At 45.8% G+C, this 25032-nt stretch overlaps 1 protein-coding gene across 1 annotated transcript; it reads right to left on the minus strand.

Moving 5' to 3' along the window:
* Positions 1-1082: 1082 nt before the first annotated feature.
* On the minus strand, positions 1083-23459 carry BSPRY (B-box and SPRY domain containing; the record flags this gene model as incomplete). The annotated part of the gene is made up of 6 exons (XM_079707006.1): positions 1083-1609; positions 2808-2932; positions 11018-11043; positions 12235-12465; positions 19946-20044; positions 23247-23459. The coding sequence occupies 6 exons, from the start codon at positions 23457-23459 to the stop codon at positions 1083-1085; spliced, it is 1221 nt and encodes a 406-aa protein (XP_079563132.1).
* Between the last annotated feature and the right edge of the window lie 1573 nt (positions 23460-25032).

A 25032-nucleotide genomic window follows, 5' to 3' on the forward strand; every position in this document is an offset into this window, starting at 1 on the left:
CAGGAAGGGACTTGCCCTTGGTCCCCGCAATGCAGGGCACAGAACCCTGTCTCCAGGCTCTTTCAGCTGTGTATGCTGAGCTGCCTCCCGCCTATACCTGGGAATGTGCATGGGGGTGAGGAAGATATCCCTTTCCCAGCAAACATACCACTAAGATCTGAGCTGGCACCTGGTAGATTTACCCAATTACCAACAAAGAACATGGAAGAAATTTTCAATCTTTGAAAACCTTTAATAATGTACATGTTCCCTAAGGCTGGCCCTCTTACTCCCTCAGCCCTTTCTGGCTTGAAGGCCTCACCCTGGTCCCCACATTATGTTAGAGAAGGCGTTAGTTGGGAGCACGCATCAGCTGCAGTTGGGGAAAAAGCTCGTCCCTGTTGCCACGGGTGGGTGCTGGCTGGAGCCCTGCCTAGTCCAAGGCAGCACTGCTGATGGGTGTGCTGCAGCCAGGCTACCTGGAGACAGGGTCCCCTCAGTCTTCCCAGTGGCTATGCAAAACCTGGGTGAGGACACAGCCCTACAGGCCGGAGTCCTCTGGCCAACAGCAGCCTGGCAGGAGTTCTAAATCCCTTCCAGGTTGTCCTTGTGCCAGAAAAATATTTCCTCTGTATGCCATGTCATGAAAAGGACTGAGAAACACTGAACTGAGGGGATGATAGAGCTTTAGCCACAGGCTTTTCTGCCAGAGAATGGCATCTACTGGGGGCAGTGCTGCTCCAGAAGAGTCTATACCACATGCATCCAGACACCTGTCCATCCATCCATCCATCCATCCACACGTCCACTTGCTGGCCAAATATTTATCGCACGCTCACTATGCACCAGGTACCATGCTGGATGCCAGAGATAAAGTGGTGAACAAGACACCCTCAGTGGGGCAGATGCACAGTGCATTTGGGAAACCAAGGCCCAGGGAGTAGCAGGTTCCCCACAGATACCCAGCTTTTAATGGTTGTACCCAGAACCCCTCCTAAAAGCTGCCCATTGGGCACAGGCAACATCTGGGAAAAAGACACTGGGTAGAAACATGGCCTGAAAGGGTGGTGGGGAGGTAGACCTGGTCTCCCCATGGCCAAAGGTCAGCGGACGATGGAAATGGTCTGGTCAGCCACAGCAAAGACTGGGAAGAGGGGCCCAGGGAAGGACACGTGGTGGGTGTGGAGCACCATGCCCGAGGCTGGCTCGTAGAACAGCAGCTCCTGTGCCTGCAAGTCTAGCAGCACCCCCAGCTGAGCTGGGCAGCGCAGCAGTGCCAGGGGCTCGTGCTGCCCATCGTGTGAGAAACGGAACTCCTGGTCGTAGCGGGAGAAGACCCAGGAGAAGGCATTGTAGCCCAGACGAGAGTCACTGCCAGAACCCTTGCGGGGCAGCTGGCCTAAGGCCACACCCACCTTATAGGCACAACTGTTTTCGACGTTCACCATCCAGGCATGCAGCCCAGCCTGGAAGGAAGTGGTGGCCAGGGCATTGGGCCAGTGGTCAAAGCGCTCCGGGCCATCTGCACAGGTCTTGGACTTCTTGGCGTTGAAGGTCAGGGTCCTTTGATCATCTGACAATTGCAGGAAGGGGCTGACAGTCCTCTCGTTGATACGCACGTCCTCCGTGCCTGCCAGAAAGAATTCTCAGACTTGCCCAAGGCCCACCCTCAGCCCTAACCTGGCCCTGCCACGTAGCAAAGGGCTTCCTCACCACTCACTGGCAGATAAGCCATTTACTCTCTGAGCCTCAGATTCCTCATCTGTAAAATGGGGATCAGAATAGGACTTATCACAGGGTGGATGTGAGGATCAAATAAGATGATCCATGTAAAGTGCCGAGCATTAATAAGTGCTCAATAAATTGTGGCCATGATCACAGTAGTTATTATTAGTCCAAGACCCTCATCTGTTAACTTTGATAGATATAAGACCCAGAGAGGAGAAGCGAGTTGCCCGAGGTCACACACCAAGTTGGTGGCAGGGGCAAAATGAAGACCCAGCATGTTGTTCCTACATTTAGCATCTAACACTGATCATACCACATTCTAGTTGGGCATATCTGCAGTTTCCAGATCAGACTTGTCCTAGCGACATGGTTCCTGGAGGCTTGGAAGCATCAGATATGCAGTTTCCTACAACTACCTAAATGGGACTGCTGGCAGATCAGACACTATCGGATACCAGAATCCAGAGAAGATGAGCTACAGCTTGTACTGACGTTTTAGGGATGACGTGCAGGGAGGGAGGATTAAAACTGAGAAAAATTCAATCCATTAACCTAACCTTACTGTGAATTGTGAAAATACCACAACGGGCAGTGTGGAAGCTTCCATCTAGCTTGGGGGAAGCCTGCTTTGAGAACCCTCCCACTCGGGGAATTCCTGGAGGCAGGAGACCATGTTAGCTGGCCTGATCAATGTTAAGTTAGTAAGTGAGACGAATCCGGGCAGCTCAGTTCTCGCTCCAGATGCTCTCCAGTTGCCCATCAATTATATCTTCTTAAAGAGAAACTAGGTTTCCAAGAAATAATGCTGAGCTCTTGCACTAGGGCAGGACTTAAGGAGGAAGTAATTTCCAGGAACAAGATTTATCCCAGACCCAACCACAGAGCAGGCTGGTCTGGAAACAGGGAGGACCTGGCCCAGCTGCCCCAGGCCTGTCCAGAACCTTGACTCCATAGACAAGCCTGCGTCCAGTATCACTGGTTGCTTAACATGAGATCCCAGATGCACCGGTCCCCACTGTGACCCAGCAGCAAACCCCAGACAGACAGACAGACAGAAGCCCAGTTGCTCCAACTGGTTCCAGGCTCCAGCAGCTCCTAACCTGAGAGGGACCCGAGAACGGCTGTCGCCCAGAGCTGGGTCAGTAGTGGGCTGCGAGTGCACTTCTCATTAAAGTTTAACTTTTCCGACTCCTTGGGATCCAAAATGCCCTCTGCTTCCTCCGTCCTTATGCAGGGAAAAAAAAAAAAAGAGATTTAGTAAGGTTCTGGAAATGTATCTGGATCAATACAGGAGGGGGACAGAAGTCAAATCCTCTTCCCACGAGGGTGACACTAAGAATGGCAGCCAGGCCCCACATAGGAGCCCCAAAAGGGGGTTGCAGCCAAAAGAGAAGGTGGGCATTCCCTCTATGCCCTGAAGCCTTAATTCCAGCAAGGCACACAGTTTACAGGGAGGTAAATACTTGGTGCCAGTATTAGAACTTGTAGTCGGTGTGTTCTATGGGGGAAGCAACTTGCCAGTGTCTCTGGTGAGTTAGCAGCAGAGCTGGGAGGAGGACCTGAGCCTCTTGTGCCGCAGTCTTTCTGCTCCACCGACCTGCGTGGAGAAAATCTTGCCTTCCTACAAAACCTATTGCAGCAAAATCTACTGGTGTGGTCAGAAGGTACAGCCATTCCTCTCCTCTTAAAATGCGAACAGTCCTGAAGGGTCACGCAAGAAGGAACTATCAGTGATCACCCCAACCACAAAGTAGTCATAGCACTTTGCTCCCAATAACTACCTCTCTTCAGCTCACAGGGGGGACTGGGTTTTGTTGGAAGGGATATGGGAACATAAGATGCTTAGGAGGGGAGTACTGTCATTTATTAAGCAGCCAGGCTCTGGGCTTGCTGTTTTCTATAGAGAATCTCATATGATCTTTGCTATAACCGGGGAGGCAGTTGTTATTCCATTTGACAGGAAAGAACGGAGATTCAGAGAAAGCACCCAAGCTAAAAAGAAGACCTGGATTCAACTGTTGCCTCCATGCAAAAACAGAACCAACCCAGGCTGGGATCCAGGCACCATTCAACATAATCCTTCCCCTGACTTGAAGTAAAATCTGAAGGGGTGTGGGGCAAAGTGAGGGTTCGCCACAGGGCTTCACAGACCTCTGAACTGGCTTCTGAGAAAGCCAGTTTGGGTAGGGAGGAAAAGCTCCCAAATGAGAATGTTTATATTTGCCTAAAGATGTCTTTAACAATATACAGTATGCTTTAGGCCTGGCCTATATAATGATTGCATGCCAGGAAAACAATTAGACTCAAATTGTTTTGATGTTCTTTCTCTTGGTAGTTACGACATATCAAAGATTAAAATTGTCTTGTGTCTCGTGTTTCAATGTACATGTGTGTATGTGAAGTCTTAAATGTTTTAATAGTCCACAGCTAATCAGCTTATTGTAATACTCTATGTATAATGAGAACAATGTCTTGTGTTTTCATCCCTTGTGAATTCACAATTCTTACTTGTTTTCTTGTCATAACAAAACCAGTAATATTTTCCTGTCTTGACACCTTGATTTTTAGTAGAAAATATATGAAGTGGGGTTCTCATTGCAGTGGCTTCTCTTGTTCCCACTGTCTCTAATCCCAAAGATGGCCTTTGAGCTCAGGCAGCAGAGAAGTGACAGCACACATTCTCTTCCCCAAATCTTATGGCTCTGTCCATAAACAGAGGACGGGGGCATGTCTCCTCATAGATGTGAGCTCTTTTTTTTTTAAGACTGACACTGACTGCTCTGGCTTGGGAGGAGCGAGGTTAACAGAGCCCTAGAAAAGCTGAAAGCAGGCTCTGGTTACAAAGGTTCCTTGTGGTCAGGACAAGAGAGGCTCTGTTGCCATCTCCTCAAAGCACTGAGGCTGGCTCTGGAGAAGCCCCAGCCAACAGGTGAGGAGGAAATAGGAGCTGGTGTCAGGCGTGCTAAATCATCATCAGAGCAAATCTGAGGCCAATTGTAGATACTAGAGTCTAGAGAACCAGCTGGTCCAAGTACCTCATGGTGCAGAAGAGAAAACTCGTGACCCCAAAGGAGCGGGAGTGAAATGGGACTGGGACACAGCAGGGCCCTGGCCAGGACCAGAATACCCAGTCGGTGCAGGGGAACCTGCTGCCGTGGCAGGCCAGGGTTGAGCTCAGCCACAGATGTGGAAATAACCTTGGGGGCCAACAAATAGGTTTTGAAAACAGTACGGTCATCCCTCCATATCCTGAGGGGACTGGTTCCCCCACAAACACTAAAATCCATGGGGTGTTCAAGTCCCTTATAGTCAAGCTCTCTGTATCCGAGGTTCCCCATATGCAGATTCGAAAACATTCAAATCCATGTTTGGTTGAATCTGTGAATGGGGAAACAATGGAAATGGAGGGCCGACTCTACTTTGAGAGTATGCACCCCCAGTCTAAAGGCACAAAGGCACAAAGGACTACAAACAAATCTTGAACTCTACTAGTAGGTTTGTCAATCATACTATGGGTTTAGCAACTCTCAAACAACATTGCATGTATCATAGGACTGAACAGATGAATAAATATATTGGAAAGGAAAAATCCAGTGGTGTTTGACTGGAATTAGAAGTTGTGATACAAACTCAGGAATAAAAAAGTTACATGCACACACACTCCCTAGCTCTGTATACTGTCCACTGGGAAGGCCTGGAAGCAATGACGCATTAGTAGCAATGAACACACCTAATGGCTCAATCTTGGTTTTTAAATACAATTCCCCACTAAAAAAAACCCAAGACACCCTGGAGAAATTAGCTGATTCCAGGCTGAGGCAGGAAAAGAACACGTTGAGCCTAGGATATCTTCTTGTGCCAGAAAGCAAGAAAGTACTCAAAGAATGATGAGGAGTTTTCAAAAGGACACAGGATCTGGCTTGAAGGGGCTCCTACTGGCCAAATCTGGGAGACTTTGAAGATCAAAATTAATAATAGTTATTATATAACAGATTATAATGCACTGAATAAGAATCAATGAGTCTATATTGATACTAAATAAGTGAATAAACAAGCAAACTAAGTCCTAGACACAGCAATCAGGCAACAAAATAAATGAATAAAAGGAATCCAAATTGGAAAGGAAGAAGTAAAACTGTCACTGTTTGCAGATGACATGATACTATACATAGAAAATCCTCAAGATGCCACCCGAAAACTACTAGAGCTCATCAGTGAATCTGGTAAAGTTGCAGGATACAAAATTAATATAGAGAAATCTGTTGCATTTCCAGACACTAACAACGAACTGTCAGAAAGAGAAATTAAGGAAACAATCCCATTTACCATCACATCAAAAAGAATAAAATACCCAAAAAACCCCAAAAAACAAAAAGAATAAAACACCTAGGAATAAACCTACCTAAGGAGGTAAAAGACCTGTACTCAGAAAACTATAAGACACTGATGAAAGAAATTGAAGATGACACAAACAGATGGAAAGATACACCGTGTTTTTGGATTGGAAGAATATTGTTAAAATGACCATGTTACCCAAGGCAATCTACAGATTCAATGCATTCCCTGTCAAAATACCACTGGCATTTTTCACAGAACTAGAATAATTTTAAAATTCTTATGGAAACACAAAAGACCCCAAATAGCCAAAACAATCTTGAGAAAGAAGAACAGAGCTGGAGGAATCATGCTTCCTGACTTCAGACTATACTACAAAGCTACAGTAATTGAAACAGTATGGTACTGGCACAAAAACAGACACATAGATCAATGGAACAGAACAGAGAGCTCAGAAATAAACCTACAAGATGAAGGAGGCAAGAAGATACAATGGAGAAAAAACAGTCTCTTCAATAAGTGGTGCTGGGAAAACTGGGCAGCTACATGTAAAAGAATGAAATTAGAACATTCTCTATCACCATATACAAAAATAAATTCAAAATGTATTAAAGACCTAAATATAAGACTGGAAACCATAAAACTCCTAGAGGAAAACATAGGCAGAACACTCTTTGACATAAATTGTAGCAATATTTTTTTGGATCCATCTCCTAAAGAAAAGGAAATAAAAACAAAAACAAATGGGGCTTCCCTGGTGGCGCAGTGGTTGAGAGTCCGCCTGCCAATGCAGGGGACACGGGTTCATGCCCCGGTCCGGGAAGATCCCACATGCCACAGAGCGGCTAGGCCCGTGAGCCGTGGCCACTGAGCCTGCGCGTCCGGAGCCTGTGCTCCACAATGGGAGAGGCCACAACAGTGAGAGGCCCGCGTACTGAAAAAAAAAAAAAAAAGGACCTAATTAAACTTAAAGGCTTTTGCACAGCAAAGGAAACCATCAACAAAATGAAAAGACAACTTACTGAATGGAAGAAAATACTTGCAGATTTATATGACCCATAAGGGATTAATAGCCAAAATATATAAACAACTCATACAACTCAAAAACAAAAACACAAAAAAAATGGGCAGAAGACCTATACACATTTTTCCAAAGAGGACATAACAGATGGCCAACAGGCACATGAAAAGATGCTCAATATCACTAATCATAGGGAAATGAAAATCAAAACCACAATGAGCTATCACCTCACACCTGTCAGAATGGCTATCATCAAAAAGAATGCAAATAATGTTGGCAAGGATGTGGAGAAAAGGGAATTCTTATACACTGTTGGTGGGAATATAACTTGGTGCAGCCACTGTGGAAAACAATACGGAGGTTTCTCAAAAAACTAAAAATAGAACTACTATATGACCCAGCAATTCCATTCCTGGGTATATACCCCCAAAAAACCAAAACACTAATTCAAAAAGATAGATGAGCCCCAACGTTCATAGTAGCATTATTTACAATTGCCAAGATATGGAAGCTACCTAAGTGTCCATCAACAGATGAATGGATAAAGAAGATGTGGTACATATATACAATGGAATACCACTCAGCCATAAAAAAAAGAAATTTTGCCATTTGCAACAACATGGATGGACCTGGAGGGTATTATGATCAGTGAAGTAAGTCAAACAGACAAATATTGTATGATATCACGTATATGTGGAATCTAAAAAACAAAAACTGGTGACTATAACAAAAAAGATACAGGGATATAGAGAACTAGTGTTTATCAGTGGGGAGAGGAAAGGAGGGATGGGCAAGATAGGGGTACAGGATTAAGAACTATAAACCATTATGTATAAAAAAAAGCTACAAGGATATATTGTACAACACAGGAAATATAGTTAATATTTTATAATAACTATAACTGAATTATAACCTTTAAAAATTGAATCACTATATTGTACACCTGTAACTTATATAATATTGTATATCAACTATACTTCAATTAAAAAAACAAATTTAATATTGTATGTCAATTATATTTCAATTTTAAAAATTAATATCCCTGGGGCTTCCCTGGTGGTGTAGTGGTTAAGAATCCGCCTGCCAATGCAGGGGACACAGGTTCAAGCCCTGGTCCAGGAAGATCCCACATGCCGCAGAGCAACTAAGCCCATGCGCCACAACTACTGAGCCTGTGCTCTAGAGCCCGCGAGCCACAACTACTGAGCCCACGTGCCACAACTACTGAAGCCCGCGCACCTAGAGCCCGTGCTCCGCAACAAGAGAAGCCACCCCCATGAGAGGGTCGTACATCACAATAAAGAGTAGCCCCGGGGCTTCCCTGGTGGTGCAGTGGTTGAGAGTCCGCCTGCCGATGCACGGGACGCGGGTTCGTGCCCCGGTCCGGGAGGATCCCGCATGCTGCGGAGCGGCTGGGCCCGTGAGCCATGGCTGCTGAGCCTGAGCGTCCGGAGCCTGTGCTCCGCAATGGGAGAGGCCACAGCAGTGAGAGGCCCGCGTACCACAAAACAAACAAACAAACAAAAAAAAGAGTAGCCCCGGCTAGTCGCAACTAGAGAAAGCCCGCTTGCAGCAACGAAGACCCAATGCAACCAAAATTAAATAAATAAAATACATACATTAAAAAAAACCCTAATATCCCTGATAATGGGACAAAATGACATTATGTGTCCCCTGGTATGATGGACTGAGGACACATCACTTATGAAATATTCCTGCTCAAAATGCATAACCTGAATCTAATCATGAGATAACATTAAATAAACTCAAATTGTGAGATATTCTATAAAACTGTCCTCAGACTCTTTAAAAGTGTTTAGAAAATAAAAGGTTAAGGCACAATTACAGATTTAAAAAGACCAGATGGATCAGGGGGAAAAAATCCAAACACTGTTAAGAACATTCTTAGTACAACTGGCAACATTTGAATACAGACTGTATATTAGATAATAGTATTACATAAACATGAGTTTTCCTGAATTTAATAAGTACACCGTGGGGGAATTCCCTGGCGGTCCAGTGGTTAGGACTCCGCACTCTCACTGCTGAGGGCCCGGGTTCAATTCCTGGTTGGGGAACTAAAATCCCACAAGCTGCGCAGAGCAGCCAAAATTAAATAAATAAATAAGTATGCTGTGGTTATGTAAGAGAATGTCTGTTCTTCGGAAATCCACATTGAAGTATTTAGGGATTAAAAGTCATGCTTTCTGCAACTTACTCTCAAATAGGTCAGAAAAGAATAAGTTGTTTTATATATACATTAGGTAGATAGATAGATAGGCAGACAGACAGGAAGACAGGAAAAAAGAGACAGATAAGAAACAGAGAGAGCAAATGTGGCCAAATATTATCAATTAATATTTCTAAGTTCAGGGCTTCCCTGGTGGCGCAGTGGTTAAGAATCCGCCTGCCAATGCAGGGGATACAGGTTCGAGCCCTGGTCCGGGAAGATCCCACATGCCGCGGAGCAACTAAGCCCATGCGCCACAACTACTGAGCCTGCGCTCTAGAGCCCATGAGCCACAACTACTGAAGCCCTCATGCCACAACTACTGAAGCCCGTGCGCCTAGAACCCGTGCTCCGCAACAAGAGAAGCCACCACAATGAGAAGCCCGTGCACCGCAACGAAAAGTAGCCCCCACTCACCGTAACTAGAGAGAGCCCGCACGCAGCAACGAAGACCCAAAGCAGCCAAAAATAAATAGATAAATAAATAAATAAAATATTTCTAAGTTCATTATACTATTTTAGCAACTTTTCTGTAAGTTTAAAATATTTCAAAACAAAAAATAAAGATAAAACATTTTTTCAAAAATCAGATCAGCTTGATATTGAGGACAGGCTATTAAAGGAAGATGCTGAAGATAAAGGAGAAAGAGAAGACTAGCAGAAGCATGGAAAGACTGTAAGGAGACAGTAAATTAAATTTAGGAGCATCTGTACTGTGGAATAGTTCAAAGACTTTCCAAAAAGTGAGGTAAATATAAATGTACTGATATGGAAAGATTCCAAGATAGACAGCCTGATAAGTTATAAAACAAGTATGAAATGATCCCATCTACGTTTTCAAAAAAAAATTTTAAGAGGAAAAAAAAATCCCCCACACTCTCCTATGACTAAACACAGGAAAGCCTACAAGACACACATCTAACTGTTAAAACTGATCACCACTGGGAACAGGATTGGGAAGAGGTGATGGAGACATTTTTAGTTTTAAATGTTTTAGACTGGTGAAAATTTTTTCCTTTCTCCCATGCACATGTATTGCTATTGAACTTAAATATAAAAATAAAGAAGAATGGACTGTGCTCCCCAAGTACAGCTCTGAAATCTCACACACACAGTGTAAGAATTTAATTTCTTTGCCTGGAAAATTACACCCTCTTGGCCACTTCCTCAGGCTCTTGGATCTCAGAACCTTTCAGAACTCAGTTAGGGCCTGGTGAAATTCTTTTATTATTGTATAATTAAAATGAAGTTTTGAGTGGTAATGCAGACTTAAATTTCAAAGATTCTTTCATCAGAGAAAGGGGAAGTGAGGTAGAGAAGACAGTACTGGGTCAGGTGTCAGGTGTGGGTCCAAGCCCCAGCTCTGGGGCTTAGGCAAGTCCCTTCCCCTCTTTGAGCCTCAGCATGCTCATCTGTAGATGGGGGTGGGAAACTCCTTCCACAGGGTCATTGTACGTTTTTTAATAGGATAATATTTAAGAAAGCCCACGGCAAGCCTCTGACTCATTATTTATTTCACTGCCCTTCCACATGGGTCTAAAGCGGCTCTCCAAGCTAGGGGCAGGAAGACCCTTGTCCATTGAGCCTGGCTTCAGGGAAGGTACTCAGCTGCCCGCCATGAGCGTCCTCCCAGGAGCAGCGGGGCCTGACGGCAATGGACTAAGAAGAGGCCTAAGGCCGTGGTTTCCGTGACTGCCCAAGCAAATACCGGGGGCCATACTCACCTCTCAAAAATCTCCTGTTCCTTCTGCTGTGAGAAAAGAAAGCAGAGTCAGGCTTGGCACCAGAAACCCAGCAGGCAGTCATCAAGACTTAAATATAATCAACTTGCATGGAGGGCTCCACGTGGACAGAAATGCTAGAATACAAACGTCTACTCCTTCTTTAAGACCCCGCACAAAACTCTATGGATCCTTCTTCACATACCTCCCCCATCAGTGAACCCCTCTGTCCCCTGTGGCCCACGGCATCCTGGGTTTCCCTCAGCTACACTTCAGGACAATCACATATTTACTCAACATTTCATCCCCCACCAAGCCTGTCACCGGCTCAATGGCTAGGACTCTTTCTGAATCTTCTGCTGTGACTGTCCCAATGTTTGGGGCAGAATGTGCTCGGCACATGGAAGCTGTGTAATGAAATGAATGCACAATCTGGGACAGTTACGGAAACCGCCCCCCTTGAACTGCAGCGGGACAGCTTGGTTGTTCCACATTCTCATTGCTATGCTTGGCGCATCTACTCAGATGGCGCACTGTCACCTTAGAACTGCAGGTACCTGCGTATCTATATAAAATACTTTGAAAGGATATGTACCAGCATACTGGCCATGGTAATTTCTGGGTGTTAGGAGTGAGGATGAGCTCTGTATTTGCAGTGGACCCCTTGTCAGTGCAGTGTTCTCTCTTCGAGCTTCTGGTCTCTCTCCTCCTCCCCACTTCCTTTAATAAAGCTGTGACTCTTGTCTTTCAGGCATCAGCTTCTAAGTTGCTTAATTCAGGAAGCCTTCCCTGACTACCACTCCCTCAAGGCTGGACTGCAGGGGCCCCAGATCCCAGTAGTGCCCTCTACCACAGCACGTATCCCTCCATATCCTAATTATCAGTTCTATACATTTGTCTCTTCCATAAGGCTGTGAGTTGCTGACAGCTGTATCCTATACCTCCACCCCATAGCACAATGCTTGGCATACAGTAAGCACTCAGTAAATATTTGCTCACTATTGAAAGAATAATTACCAAGTGCAAAAAAAAAATCCATATAGTTCTATTGCCCTGTCTCATCCCTTTTCCAAATTAATCATTTTCCACCTACCTCCTACCAATAAACATTCTCCAAATTATCATTTTCCACCTACTTCCTACCAATAAACATTCTCAATGTTTTCAGACCCTGGGGGAGTCTGGCCAACTGGCTGTGTCTTCACCCTTGCCTGACTTACAATCAGCTGGAGGTCATCCAGATGGGTGAGCATGTCCACCAGGCTGGTGCGGATGGTGTCGAGCTTCTGCAGTGCCTCGGCCCAGTGTACTCGCTGCGTCAGTATACTCTGATGGGCCCGCTCCTCTTCACCGTGCACCTGTTCCAGCAGCCTCTGCTCCTCGGTCTCACACAGACTCCTCACCAGACCCAGCCGCTGGATGACCAGTTCCCGTGCTGCACTGGCTGTGCTCTGACAAAAGGTAAAACAAGGAGTCCTGGCAGAGCCCCAGTCAAGATTAGGAGGGCTTGGGCTCAGCCGGAAGGAGTGCTGAGATTGATTAGCAATGTCTGCCATGGGTACAGTAAGGGCAATGCTTAAACAGTGCTTAAACCATCCGAGCCCTAAGATTTCCCAAATGTGGTTTAGGGTAAAGAACTTTGAGATCCAGACATCCAGGCCATATCTCATGGAGCTAAGATGACAGAATGAAAGAGCTGGGCAGGACTTACAGATCAGCTGGAATCACCTGCTTTTCACAGTTGGGAATCCCAAGGTCAAGAGACCAAGGTCAGAGAATCATAGAATTGCAGAGCAGAAAGGACTAAGAAGTCTTCCCCATCAACAGGATGCACACCAACAGTGATCCAGTTAATATTTTGGCCATGGCTGAGGACAAAAAGCTCATTACTTCCCAAATCTGTTCATTCTAACTGCTTCCATGATAGAATTCTCACCTTCCACGCAGGAGGGCTGAAATCAATTCTAAGTCAATGAAGTTAACATGTGTCCCCTAGCAGGTAGCACAGCATCTAGCACAGAGTAGGTGCTCAAATATTTACTGAATGACTGAATGGGAAAGTTTCTTCCAACTAGTAAAAAATCTCTTGGGAGTGCTCACATACCAAGTCAATGGCAGAGCAGGGGCTAGAACCCAGTTCTGTTGACTCTCAGTCCAACACTATTCCCCTATACCAATGCCATCTGGTGACCAATCCTCCTCAAAGGCATTGTTGCATGAAGCTCCCGCACTCTTGCCAGACAAGTGAGAGCAAAACTGTTTCCTTCATGCCAGAAAGTCACAGGTAGCCAGCAGCTCTCCTCACTCCCTGCCCCTGAAGACCTGCTTCAGAAGAAACTGAGACCCACAGTTTGCCCAGTGGAGAAGAGAGAGTGGCCGAGTGAATGGCCAAGTGAACCCAGAGATTCAGACTCCAACTCCAGTGTTCTTTTGAGGCAACATAAGGCAGTGGTTAGGAAATTAGGCTGTAGAAACAGTGCCTGGGTTTAAATCTTAGCTGTTCCACTTACTATCTGTGGAACGTTGAGTGTATTACTATCTTCCCTGTGCCTCAGTTTTCTAATATGTCAAATGAGGATAATAATAGTACCAACCTCATAAGGCTATTGTGAGGATTAAATGAGTTAATACATATAAAGTAAATAGGACAAGGCCCAGCACATAAATATTTGATTACATTAGGTATTGCTCTTCTCTCTATGCCACTTCAATGCCTTTCCCATGGGTGGGTCTCTGCAGCCACATTTGTACTTTGTGATCAGGATCAAGGACAGACCCAATATGCACCAGATACTCCCAGACAAGAAGGCTGCAGTCAATTTCAACATGTTTCTTGAGTCATTCTCAGAAAAAAATAGCAGAGAAAAAAGAAAACTTTGCTCACCACAGATATGCCTGAATAAACTAAAATCCCTCCCAGAACAAAACACAGAAGTGCTGGAAAAATAGCTCAAAACATCCTTTTAAAAGTGAAGCTACGGCTTCCCTGGTGGTGCAGTGGTTAAGAATCCCCCTGCGAATGCAGGGGACACGGGTTCAAGCCCTGGTCTGGGAAGATCCCACATGCTGGGGAACAACTAAGCCTGTGTGCCACAACTACTGAGCCTGAACTCTAGAGCCTGTGAGCCAAAACTACTGAGCCCGCGAGCCACAACTACTGAAGCCTGCGCACCTAGAGCCCATGCTCCACAACAAGAGAAGTCACCGCAGTGAGAAGCCCATGCACCGCAGTGAAGAGTAGCCCCGCTTGCCACAACTAGAGAAAGCCCGCACGCAGCAACGAAGACCCAACGCAGCCAATAAATAAGTAAATAAATAAATAATTTTTTTAACAAAAGTGAAGCTACTCTGGCAGCTCGGGAAAGGAAATCCCCTGGAGTCCAAAAGTAGAGAGGAAACTGAAAACCAGTGTAATCAAGAGCTGAGGACTCAACTAGTTGCCCTGAATAGGGCTTGTGATTTACTTTAGAATCTTATACTCATCTAAACCATCATACAAAAATTAGAGCACAATAAAGACCTCTCTGATCAAAATGGAAAACTTCTGGGACTTCCCTGGTGGTCCAGTGGGGAAGACTCCACGTTCCCAGTGCAGGGGGCCTGGGTTCAATCCCTGGTCCGGGAACTAGATCCCACATGCATGCCGCAACTAAGGAGTCCACATGCCACAACTGGGAAGCCCGCATGTGGCAACTATGAGCCCGCATGCTGCAACCAAAGATTCCACGTGCTGCAACAATGGATCCCACATGCCGCAACTAAAGACCTGGCGCAGCCTAAATAAATTAATAAATAAATGAAAATGGATAACTTCCTATGAATGAGGGAATTATTAAAAGATGTACTTTAACTAAAATATTGGACAACATGTAAGACCTGAGGGGTTATTGACTGAAAGCATTCTTATGGTACTTGTATCATTCGGGTTGATTCATTTTAGACATTACTTATTTGTGTTAAAATCTTAAGGGGACCAAAAATAGACTGTAAATAGAAGGTATAACTTTCAAGCTAGCACAGGGAAAAAGGAGGGAGGAGGGGTTGATTAACTCAACAGAAGGAAGGAAAGGAAGAAAAAAAGCATAGAAAAAGTGGACTACATAGAAAACGTAAAATAAAATGATAGCCATAAATCCAAGTATATCAGCAATCACAATAGTGATAAATTGATTAAACTCCCTAGGTAAAAGGCAGGAATTATCAGACTGGACTTTTTTTTTTTTTTTTTTTTTGCTGTATGTGGGCCTCTCACTGTTGTGGCCTCTCCCATTGCGGAGCACAGGCTCCAGACGCGCAGGCTCAGCGGCCATGGCTCACAGGCCTAGCCGCTCCGCGGCATGTGGGATCCTCCCGGACCGGGGCACAAACCCGTGTCCCCTGCATCGGCAGGCGGACTCTCAACCACTGCGCCACCAGGGAAGCCCCAGACTGGATTTTTTTAAAAAAGGAAACAAAATCCAGTTTTAAGACACACACCTAAAACATAAGAACATAAGAAGTTGAAAGTAAAAGGAAAGAAAGCAATATATCTGGAAAACACTTGTTAGCCTAGTAACGAACAAAGGACAAAATAGTTTTTAAGACAAAAAGAATTCCTGAGCATAAAAGGTCACTACAAAGTGATAAAAGGGATGTTTTACCAGGAATACATAACAATCTAAATATACACATTTAATAAATATCACCAAAATATAAAAAGAATTGACAGAATTATAAAGAAAAATAGACAAGTTCACAGCATAGTATGAAAATATAAATGCCCTTTGCCAGTAATCAATAAATCTGGCAATAAAATTAGTAAATATAGAGAAGATTTGAACCTATCAATAAGCTTAATTAATATACATATATAGAATCCTACACATTTTTTCAAGTGAATGTGAAACGTTCACCTAAATTGACCATCCTTTAGGGCATGAAGCAAGTCTCAACAAATTTCAAAAACTGCTATCATACACATCACAATGCAGTTAAGTTAGAAATCAGTAAAAACAAAAAAACAAAAAAACATACATTTGGAAATTTTAAAGCATAAATAATTAATAAAATAATAAAAAATCTAATAACATAGCAAAACAAGAAAGTCATAATGGAGGTTTTAAAATACTTATAACTGAATGAAACTGAAAATACTATATCAAAATTATGGAATGTCCCTCTGTCAGTATCTAGAAGGAAATATATAGCTTAAATGATCACTTTGAAAATGAAAAATGACTCAAATCAATAGACTGTGTTCAACGCAGGAAGTTAACAAACAACAGAGTAAATCCGTAAAAAATTGAAGAAAAAAATTATAAAGAGAAAATAATAACGAAAATAGAAGCAATCAAAAGAGAACTTCAATGAGCTCTGCCCATCATCCACCCATCTACCTGCACCTGTGTTCATACATTCTGTCTTCCCTATTTCTGTGGGTAAACTGCCCGTGCTCTTACCTACGGCCAACACTTCTACTTATCTACTAGATCCCATCCCCTTTGCTATACCAGATTATCCCTCTTCTCCTGCATCATTAATTTTCCCCTGTCTACTGGACAATTCCTATCAGCATACACACAAAGAGTAATTTCCCCCATCTTAAAAACAAAGCAAACATATAACCCTCTTGATCCCATATCTCCCTTCACTATCATCCCATTTCTCAGCTCCCTTCTACAGCAAAGTTCCTCAAGAGTCATCTAGGCCAACTATCCCAAATTGCTCTTCTCCTACCCTCTCTGAAACCCATGCTAATCAAACTTTCAAGGCAATGCTCTACAAAACTCCTCTTGTCAGGATCTCCAGTGATGAGCATGTAACTAAATAGTCCATTCTCATTTCTCACCTGACTTGATCTCTCTGCAACATTTGACACCAATGATCTCCCCCACCTCCTTGAAACCTATTGTGGGACACAACACACTCTCTTAGTTTTACTCCTAGCTCATTGATTGCTACTTCTTGGTCTACTTTGCCTGTTCCTATCTTCTCAATGGTTGAAGGTTGTAGTGCCCTAGAGCTCAGTCCTTGGACCCCTGCTTTTTTTTTTTTTAAGTTGTTTCCACTTTTTATTTATTTATTTGGCTGTGTCAGGTCTTAGTTGTGGCACGCGGGCTCAGCAGTTGTGGCACGCAGGCTCTCTAGTTGTGGCATGCAGGCTTAGTTGCCCTGTGGCATGTGGGATCTTAGTTCCCTGACCAGGGGTCGAACCCCTGTCCCTTGCATTGGAAGGCAGATTCTTAACCACTGGACCACCAGGGAAGTCCCCCTGCTTTTTTCTATCTGTACTTATTTACTTAGAGATCTCATCCTTTCCCATGGCTTTCACTTTATACACTCACTTGTACACTGATGAATCTCAAATTTATGTCTCCAGCCCAGCCCTCTCCCAACTCATATATCCAGTTACCTATTCAACATCTTCACTTGGATGTCTAATAGGCATCTCCAACCTAACACATATACAACTGAACTCCTAATCTCCTCCTCCACCAACCATCACTCTACACGCAGTCCTTCCCCACCTTGTTAAATGGCTGCTCCATCCGTCCAGTTGCTCAAATCAAAAAAAGTAAGAGTTTTCCTGACCCCTCCTCCTTTTTTCTCATGGCCTACATCCAATCTATCCACAAATCCTGAGGTTCCTTCCTTCAAAAAAGAAACACACACACACACACACATATATACTACTTCTCACCATTCCTACCAAAATCAGTCAGGTCCACACCACTCATGTCTCTCACCCGGATTACTACAACAGCTTCTTAATTGTTCTCCCTGCTTTCACCTTTGCTGCCTATGGTCACTTCTCAACACAGCAGCCAGAGCCTTCCTTTTAAATCTTAAGTCACATTGTCTTATTTCTAATGACTTCCCACCTTCCCCAAATAAAAGGCAAAGTCCCAGCCTTTTACCCAGCCTTTTGACCAGTGAGGATTCTACCCAGCCCCCTGCACTGCTCGCCTCTAATTTCATCTCCTTTGCCTTCTCACTTGTTCACTCTGCTTCAACCTCATAGGCCTCCTGGCTGCTACTCCAACTTGACAGGTACACCCCCACCTCAGGGCTTTTGCACTTGCCTTTCCCCCGTTTTGGAACACTCTTCCCCCAGATATATGGTCCATTCCCTCACCTCCTGTAAATTCTGTGCAAATATCAATCTTCTTAACTAGGTGATTCCTGATCACAGCATATGCAATTACAACCCCCATCCTCAACATGACCAATCCCCCTTCCTGTTACATTTCTCCATAGCACTTATCACCTTTTGATATAGCATATATTTTATTTGTTATTACCCTTCTCCCCTGACTAGAATGTAGGCTCCATGAAAACAGAAATTTTCGTATGTTTTGTTCACTGTGGAATCTCTAGCACATAGACCAACAGTGCTTGGTGTGTGGTAGGTGCTCACAGAGATTTCTTAAATAATTAAATAAATGGCAAAATGTTGTAAGTATTCCCCGACAAAAGCTTCTATTTGACATTGTACTGAGGTCTTAGCCAGTGCATTTAAGACAAGAAAATAAAAGGCTGAGGAAAAAGAGAGTGAGAGAGGGAGAAATCATCGTGCAGAGAAAAGCAGAGATGTACACAGAATAGCTGCCTAGACTTCTAGCAGCTTGCTCGTTCCTGGTTCTAGTCCCCTTTAGGTTCTGAAAGACTCTTGTATCAGGCCAAGAAATCCTCTGTTTTGCTTATGCCAGTTCAACTGGGCTCTGTTCCTTGCAATCAAAATCATTTATTTATTTTTTTAATTAGGTTGGCCAAAAGTTCGTTTGGGTTTTTCCGTAAGATGGTATGGCAAAGCCTGAATGAACTTTTTTGCCAACCCAATACTAAAATAGTGCCAAGCCTGCTCCATGTACTTTGGGGGAATGAGGGAGGGGATGTGCAGGAAGAAATTCATAGCCCCTGCCCTTGAAGGTCATACTTGAGAGTAAAGATGTAGCAGTGGCAATGAGTCAACTGAATAAATGATCCGCAGTGAGGTGTTGCAGAGGGATCACCTGCTGAGCGTCAGAAGACCCAGCTCATAGAACTGACTCTGGCAGGAGGCTGTGAGTCACTTAACCTCCACAGGACCCATTTCCCCATCTGTAAACAGGGATGTTACTACCATCTACTGCATAAGATTGTCATAAAGAATATGCAATGTAGGGGCTTTCCTGGTGGCGCAGTGGTTGAGAGTCCGCCTGCCGATGCAGGGGACACGGGTTTGTGCCTGGTCTGGGAAGATCCCACATGCTACAGAGCGGCTGGGCCCGTAAGCCATGGCCGCTGAGCCTGCGCGTCCAGAGCCTGTGCTCCGCAACAGGAGAGGCCACAGCAGTGAGAGGCCCGCGTACCGCAAAAAAAAAAAAAAAAAAAAAAAAAGAATATGCAATGTAAAATCCATAGGTTATTTTATAATACTGGGGCTGAGGGCTTCCCTGGTGGCGCAGTGGTTGAGAGTCCGCCTGCCGATGCAGGGGACGCAGGTTTGTGCCCCGGTCTGGGAAGATCCCACATGCCGCGGAGCGGCTGGGCCCGTGAGCCATGGCCGCTGAGCCTGCGCGTCCGGAGCCTGTGCTCCGCAACGGGAGAGGCCACAACAGTGAGAGGCCCGCGTACCGCAAAAAACAAAACAAAACAAAAGAATACTGGGGCTGAGCACAAAATAATTAAGATGATAAGGGAATGCTACCCTTCCTGATCCTTTACCTGAAGAAAGTCATCTTCTATCGGAGTCTTTGCACCAAATGTGCTGGGAATAATCCACTCTGCCCAGATGGCAAAACCAAGGCTCAAAGAAAGGGGAAACCATCCTTCCTGGGCATCCAACTTTGCTAACAGCACAATGAGTCTGTGAGGTTGGGAAGGGACCATAGACTGGTCCAAGCCCCTAAGGCTGAGGTCTTATCCTAGGAGGGGGCCCAGAGGAGGAGGGAAAGCAGAAGAATTACCTACCACTGCTCTCTGGTTCTTCCCTGGCAGGACGTCAGCCACATACTTGGTGATGGTAGCACTCTGTAACTGCAGCCTCTCACACTGGTCCACAATCTTGTTCTGCAACACAAATAACACCCATGGTGTCTTTTTTTTTTTTAATATCTTTATCGGAGTATAATTGCTTTACAATGGTGTGTTAGTTTCTGCTTTATAACAAAGTGAATCAGTTATACATATACATATGTTCCCATATCTCTTCCCTCTTGCGTCTCCCTACCTCCCACCCTTCCTATCCCACCCCTCTAGGTGGTCACAAAGCACCGAGCTGATCTCCCTGTGCTATGCGGCTACTTCTCACTAGCTTGATCCACACTGGTCCATTCACTCCATTCCAATGACTTTTTTCCTTTTACCCCACCTCAGCCACCCACTCCCACGGTCATTACCTCAGACCTCATCATTATTGAAAACTATACAGCTTCCAAAATCTTCATTTCAAGGATCCTGCACCCTGCCCACCACTTCCCATCCTTCTAGATCACGTACCCTGGAATCTCCATTCCAACGATTCTTCAGCTTAGATGGAGTCACCAATACATTAGTCTTACCACTTTTCACTGTCCATCATCCCCTTCTGTGGCCCTACTTCCCTCTTTATCCTTAAATCTGGTGGCCCTTTATTATTCTGTCTCTCCTCTGGACACTTCTGGTCTCCTCTACTTCTGCTGTTCCACCCAGATCACCTTTATCTCTCACAGGAACTGCTGTTAGAGTCTCCTAACTGGGCTTTTATTCTTGACCACGCCCCCCCCACCCCCCCACCCATTAGCCACTGCCACCTTTGGTAAGGAAATCAGATCAAGTCTCATCCCAGCTCAAAACCCTCCAATGGCTTTCCAATACACCCACAGTGAGAACTTAGCCAACAAGGCCCCACCTGATGGGACTCTGCATATCTGCATATCTCTCCAATGTCACCTCCTACCACTCCCCACACTGGCCTTCTTACCATTCCATAAACACACCAAACTTGTCCTGACCTCAGTGCCTTTGCACCTGTTGTTTCTTCTGTCTCCAGCAGTCTTCTCCCATATATGTCTTGCTCCCTGACTCCATGTTACCTCTTCAGAAGCCTTCTCTGACCATCCCCACACCCCATTCCCTTACTTAGCTTATTTTTCTCCCCTGCGTTTTCACTCTCTGACTGTATATCATGGGTCTGTTTACGGTTTTTGGTATCTGCCCCCACCCCCCCACCTCAGGCACATAAGCACCATGACTTTGACTTTTTCTCTATGTCCTACAACCTGGAAGAGAGTTCCTATACATGGAAGGCGCTGAATAAATATTTGTTGAGTGAATAACACCCACTTCCTTGGTCACAAGAGTTTCAGCAGCTCACAGCTCCCGAAGCTGTGAGCATCGGCCATGAGAGCAGGGGAGAGTTTTAGAAATGAAGAAGCTGAGGCTCACAGAGAAGTTACTTGCCCAAGGAGACATGGCCAGGCCCCTGCTTTGCCACTCCATTTCTCCAGGTAACAACTGGAGCCCTTCCAAGCGGCAGTTCCCCCACCATTTCCCCTGAGAGCTTTGCCCCAGTTCCATCTGCCAAAGGGCCACTCAGCTGTCTCTTCTAGGCAGCTCTTGTAAATCCTTCCAACCACAATTAGGAATCAGTCTTACACTTCACCGGTCCAAATACACAGTTAAAGAACGGAGTCGACTGGAAGGAAGCTGTGGTCACCACACACCATAGGATTGAGGGAACTGAGACTAGCTTCTGAAAAGCTACAGGGCAGGTATCCAGAAGGTAAGAGACAGGTTGCTGAACTGGGGCTGATTTTGCCCAGTTCAGTAACAATCTTGCCCTGGGGCAAAATTTCTTTGCTGGCTGGAGGGACAGGGGAAGCCTGCAAAAAAGCCACAGTCTACTCAAAATTGGAGGGAGAGAGGGCAAGACACATCTCCCTCCAGGAAAAGAAGATGAATATGCTAAGGGCCTCAGCAGGGTTCAGGGAAGGCGCCCTGCTCTGGGGCAGAGTGCATTCCAAAACAAGCAGCAGGCCAGCCACCCTGGCCCAGGCTTCACTCCTTCTACCACTCAGATTCAGCCTTGATGGAAACTTTTTTTTAAAGGTTTTATTAAATTCTCACTCCCATTAGCATCACTTCTTCCCTCCAACCACTGAAGCAGAGGTGGTTTTCTCTGGCCTAGTCAATGACTCCCCTAGTCCAGGCCCTGAACATTAAGAAACTTGAAAAAGTTACTCTCCTCTCTGGGCCTCCGTTCCCCCATCTGTAAAATGTAGGGCCACTGCTTCAAAGGTCTGGTTGGAATGAGACAACGGATATTTAGGTGCTTTGGAACTTGCAAGGTCTCTATCCATTGTGCAAGTTCATTATACCACATTATCCAAGCTTATTTTCATCAGCACTATGGGGAAAGTGGTGGCAAGTAGGACCAACCAGGAGCCTTCAGGTGCCATTGAATAACTGAATCCCTCGTCCCAGCACCCTGTCAGGTATGTTTATTACTATCCAGTCTGAGCCCTCTGGCCTCACAGCTGGGCAGAACTCCAAGGAGAGGTTGGGAGAATCAAATTGCAAGGAAACCCCCAGGGACACAGCTGGGGTGGAAGGAGGCAGGAAGCCCCATGGCGACTTGACTCTCCAATCTCAGGGGAGGTTGGTGACAGGAAGGTGGCTAGCTTGGAGCCAATCTGGAAGTGGAGGTTGGGAGAAAGAAACCCTAGGTGAAGGGTTCCAGTAGGAACCTCCCGATATCTTCCCCGCCCCCTCCGTTTACCCAAGTGAAATCGGCTTGAAGTACAGTCCAGGCCAATCCTGAAAGGGAAAAGAAACCACCTTACCAGGAAGGCTGAAGGGTGGATGAGGGGAGGGGCTTTGAGCCGAGGGGCTAAGGAGCGAGGAGGGGCCGAGTTTTATCAAGTTACTAACGGGGCGGAAGCTGGGGCACACCTTGTCCCGGGCAACTGGAGCAGTGGAGCCCTTTATTGCCCAAGGCCAGCCCCATCGCACAAAAACTCTAATGAAGGCCCCCAAACTACAAATGAGGACACTGAGGCTCAGAGATTACGAGACTCACACGGAGGACCTGATGGAGGTGGGACTCGAACTCAGGTCAGCCTGACTCCAGAAGCCACACCCTTAACCGCCTCGTTCTACAGCCAGTGCCACTGCGGAGCCTGGACTCCCGGACCCACTGCTGGGTCCCCGCTGGGTCTCGCCCAGCGCCTCCCCGCCGGCGCCCCCTTCTTCCGGAGGAGCCCGCCGCCCACCAGCTCCCACGTCCGCTCACCCGCAGCTCTTCCGCGCGCTCCTCGGCCCGGCGGATGCGGTGCCCCCGGCAGCGGCCGCCCAGTCCCGCGCAGGCGGCACACACGGGCCGTCGTTCAGAGCAGCAGAACCACCTCAGAACCTGGCCGTGTTCGGGGCAGAGCGGCCCCGGCTCGGACCCCGGCCCCGGCTCCGGCCCGGGCCACGGCCCCTGCCCCGCACTCTCCACTGACATGGCCGAGCGCCCGGCGCCGCGCAATCCACCTGTCGCAGGTGGCGGCTGGGCGGGGCCTCCCTGACCCCGCCCCCGGGCCCCGCAGAGCACCTGGTACGCTGGCCGCGGCTCTTCCTCCCGCCGGGCTCTCGCAGCCGGGTGGGCGTCCGCCCACACCCCGCCCCATCCCGGGACAGACCCCGCCCGCTTCAGCAGTCTTTTAGATTTTTTGCTGAATTAAATCGCGTTTTGTGTGTGTTTGTTTTATAATAAACATAAAACACAAAATATTATGTGATTGTAGGAAACTGAGCACTATTAACTGAGCACTTATTAAGTGCCATGATTTTGCTAAGCGCCTTACGAGCATTCCATCATGTAATACAACAGCTCCTTTTCACAGGCAACTTTAAACAAGTTGCTTAAAGTTAGGTCCTGGTGTCAGACTGTGTGAGCTCAAATCCCATTTAGCTGCTTACTGGCTGAATACCCTCCAGTGTCTCACCTGCAAAACGGGCATTACGTGGGTAACTACCTCACAGACTTGTGCTGAGGATTAAATGAGTTAAAACACAAAACAGTATCTGGAGCTCAGACAGTGGCTGCAATTGCTAAGAGTCTGCTAATAGTACAAGGAAAGTACTACTATGATCCCCATTTTTATGAGGATTTAGGATCTTGCTGCAGGGGGTCACAGTTACTATTTGGTAGTAGTGTGATTGGAACTCAGGCAGTTTGACTTGTGGTAATATGATTCATACTTTTTAAATTGCATATCAAGGCCCAAGGAGGAACATCTGTGTTAAGCTGATTTCCCCAAAGTATTTACATCCAAGTTTTCTTAATTTGAAAAAATTTTTTAAACTAGTATTGAAAAAAGTAATGCATCTTTACTGAAGAAAATAGAATGTGCAAATAAGCACATGGATGAAAAACCCATTCCCAGAAGGAACTACTGCTAATAATACCTTAGCTGTCTTGGGACTTTTTTTCTTAGGATTTGATAAAGGAATCTAAAGCCAGAAAGAACCCTCTGCAGGGGATCCAGACCAGTCTGCCTGGGTATACAGGGAGAGTGCAGCTCCCCAGCCCCCAACCTCCACTTTAGGAGGTCTTGGCAGAGGGCTGAGCAGAGAACTCAGCCAAAGGGAGAAGGGGCCAGGCCTCGGGTGACAGAGGGTATTCTGAGTTCAGAAACTGGACACTTGTAAGAACGAAATGCTAAAGAAACACATCACTACATCCTGCTGCATGTTGGGGCTCAGGAACCTCAACCCTGAGGCCCCTCTAAGCGACAGCTGTACAAAGAGAAGAGATTCCTTCCCTTCTCTCAGCGCCTACAGCTTCAGCCCCAGATCTACACCACTTACAGTTATGGGAACTTGGTCAGATTATTTAGTGCCTCAGTTTCCTCATCTCTAAAATGGGGGTGATAATAGTATCTATCCCTGAGAGCTGCTTCAAGAATTAAATGGGCTCTTATCTGCAAAGTGCTTAGCTTGGGTGTATGGCATATCCTAGGGGCTAATAAAAGTTTTATTATACATGTAAGGATCTGTAAATATACTTGTAGCAAGTTTTCAGGATGAAAATT

This window comes from Hyperoodon ampullatus (genome assembly GCF_949752795.1).
Source record: "Hyperoodon ampullatus genome assembly, chromosome: 6".
Lineage (NCBI taxonomy): Eukaryota > Metazoa > Chordata > Mammalia > Artiodactyla > Ziphiidae > Hyperoodon > Hyperoodon ampullatus.